This window comes from Hipposideros armiger, unplaced genomic scaffold (assembly GCF_001890085.2).
Source record: "Hipposideros armiger isolate ML-2016 unplaced genomic scaffold, ASM189008v1 scaffold_1528, whole genome shotgun sequence".
Lineage (NCBI taxonomy): Eukaryota > Metazoa > Chordata > Mammalia > Chiroptera > Hipposideridae > Hipposideros > Hipposideros armiger.
Window position 1 is genome coordinate 1 of NW_017732878.1, and position 2,620 is coordinate 2,620.

Consider the following 2,620-nt stretch of genomic DNA (forward strand, 5'->3'; position numbering starts at 1 on the left):
TGCACAGTGAAGTAAATCATATTGGCTATAATAAGGACAGGTGAGCCTGGGAGATAGTCACTTGCACCTCAGTCCTAAAGAGAAGGCAATGCCTGGGGAGGGTGACTCGTGCTGGATCAATCCGATTCGTACTGCTTCTCAGTGATCCGGGACCCGGGATGGGCACAGATTCTCACCCTCATCGGCAGTAGTGACTGGGCCATCTGCTCTAACCCAGATACACCTAGAGTGTTTCCTGGGGCAAGCCTTCAGGGACAGATTCTAGTCCCCATGAAGACAGCAGACCCTTTTTGTTTCAGGCACCACTGGGGTATTCCCTGGCACCACTGTTGTCCCTGGCGGTTCCAGCACAGGTCAGTCAACAGGGTGGCACACAATCCTCCCCATGTCGCCCCGCAAATTAGATGTCTCCTGGTGTTGCTTTTCGTGTCCTCTTCTTGCGGAGCACCCCCATCTCTCTTCCATGACCCCTACGTATTCTCCAATTCCCTCTTGCTATGTACCCTCTCTTTCTCTGGGTCAACTCTTTTGCCCGAGAAAGTCACAAAACCAGAGCTGGAGTTAGCAAAGTTGAGCGCTGCTAAGCCCAATCGTGCTCCCCGTGAGGACCCCTGAGCATAGTCTTAAGAAACTGTGTCCACACTGCTTAACATGCGATACGGAAAAATTTCAGCTGTCACACAGACAAGCCTGTCCTTACCTTGCCTCCTCATGGTGTCAGCTTCCAAGAACCTTCACTAGGGCATCATGAAGGCAACCTAGTGACCGAAGCCTAGACACGTGGAATGAAATTTCCCACGTCCCCTCCAAAGAGATACCCGTTACATATTGGGGCTGAGTAAAGTGGCTATAGGACACAGGTACCTCAAGTAATTGATGAGGATCATTTGGAATGATTAATCCATCATGTGTCCTTTTCCTGCTTTAGGCACCTCTGTCACCCCAGGAAGCACTGGGGCTGGAAGCGCAACAGGTAAGGCTGGCTTCAGCTTTCTATTTTGCGAAACAGTAATGATAGAAATAACTCTGGAAGTTTAGGTCTATTAATTTTTGGATATCAAATGTTACGAATTTATTCATTGAAAACAATTAAATACGTTTACACAAATATTTTTTTTTATTTCTTGTCAATAGGAGCCACCACTGGTACAGCTGAGAAGCCAAGTCCTGGAAGTAAAACAGGTAAACATGGGAGACGCCCAGAGACCTCTGACATTTAATCCTAGGGAAAAAAACCATCAAGGCTGGACCATGAATCAATGTATTATTGTGGCCCTGTAATTTAGGCACCAGTGGTGTAGTGTCTGGCACAACAATTGCGTCTGGAAGTTCCAACACAGGTAAGCCAATAACCTAACGATATAAGGAGCTTCAGTAATGAGATATACATGCCCCCACCCCATCAACTTCTGCACCCAAACACATACATTCCCTACCATACTATGATTCTTCTGAATTTACTTTTCTACCCCTTTCTTGCACTTAGGGGCCACAACGTCTTTGGAAAGTGGTGGAACCACTGAGGGTGGAATTAAAATAGGTGAGTACTAGCAGTCCAATTATTATTTTTCTGTGCACAGTGAAGTAAATCATATTGGCTATAATAATCTTAGGGGGAATTTTACTCTACCTACATGCCACTGACTATAAATTGACAAGATTTTATTACCGTACCCCATGTGAATTATCCTTTACTTTGTATATATCTAATAAAATGGCATAATAGGAACCATACATTATGTATGGTTTCACTTAAAGCAAGAAAGTGTCTGATATAAATCTTTTAGTTCAAGAGAAATCCATTAATTTGTTCTCAATTAAATCCTAGATTTAAGCAGAAGGGAATTCATAAATTGATTCTCTCTTTTTGTGATTTCAGTTACCCTCGGGGTGACTCCTGGCACGACCATTGCACCCAGGAGTTCCAATACAAGTGAGTCATGAAAAAGTTGACCTGTATGTGTGATATTTAGAGACCTGATATCTTCCTTAGGAATTTTGTACAAAGTATTTCTGTTACTTTTTTTTTTTCAAATTTCTGCATCCTATACCACTCTCTCCTATTTCTTCTCAGAGGCTACAACTTCTATAGAAATTGGAGCTACCACTGGAGTTGGAATGGCAACTGGTGAGTGGCTTGCTCTTTCAGCCTTTGTATTCTCAAGAATTTTCTGCTGGAGTTTGTGGTAGATGATGAATGAGTGAGAAGATGGGCTGAGATAAGCTTTTGTATTCCATTTGAAGAGACAATATGTCAGGTCGATCAGACTTGGGCCTTTGTTCTTCAGACTTATTTTGTCCATACCCTTGGCTTTTAGATATCATTTTATGAAGCCAAGAATGATGCATTACTCTCAATGTTTTATCCATGTTGCCTTTGCAGGTACTACTTTAAGGGAAGCTGGAGTTTCTGGGGTCCCATAAAATTCTAGTCCTGGTTAGTAGATACATTTAATTCATCCATCTTAGGTTTCTCTTGCATATAAAACCCATTTTCATGGGTTAATCTTCATAACTAAGGTCCCAACAAATTGCAGTTGTTTTTCAAAATTTACAACACCACCCTCATACACACACACACACACACACACACACACACACACACACACACACACACACA

General features: G+C 42.7%; 1 protein-coding gene across 1 annotated transcript in view; it reads left to right on the top strand.

The window, feature by feature from the left end:
- Nucleotides 1–1,134: 1,134 nt before the first annotated feature.
- Nucleotides 1,135–2,620, top strand: part of LOC109377726 (submaxillary mucin-like protein) — a gene marked incomplete at its 5' end in the record, with an annotated part of 17,088 nt that continues 15,602 nt past the window's right edge. The window contains 5 exons of the mRNA XM_019634160.1: nt 1,135–1,182; nt 1,287–1,340; nt 1,487–1,540; nt 1,880–1,933; nt 2,075–2,128. Of these exons, the coding sequence (XP_019489705.1) occupies nt 1,135–1,182; nt 1,287–1,340; nt 1,487–1,540; nt 1,880–1,933; nt 2,075–2,128 (264 nt within the window). The remainder of the gene's footprint in view (nt 1,183–1,286; nt 1,341–1,486; nt 1,541–1,879; nt 1,934–2,074; nt 2,129–2,620) is intronic.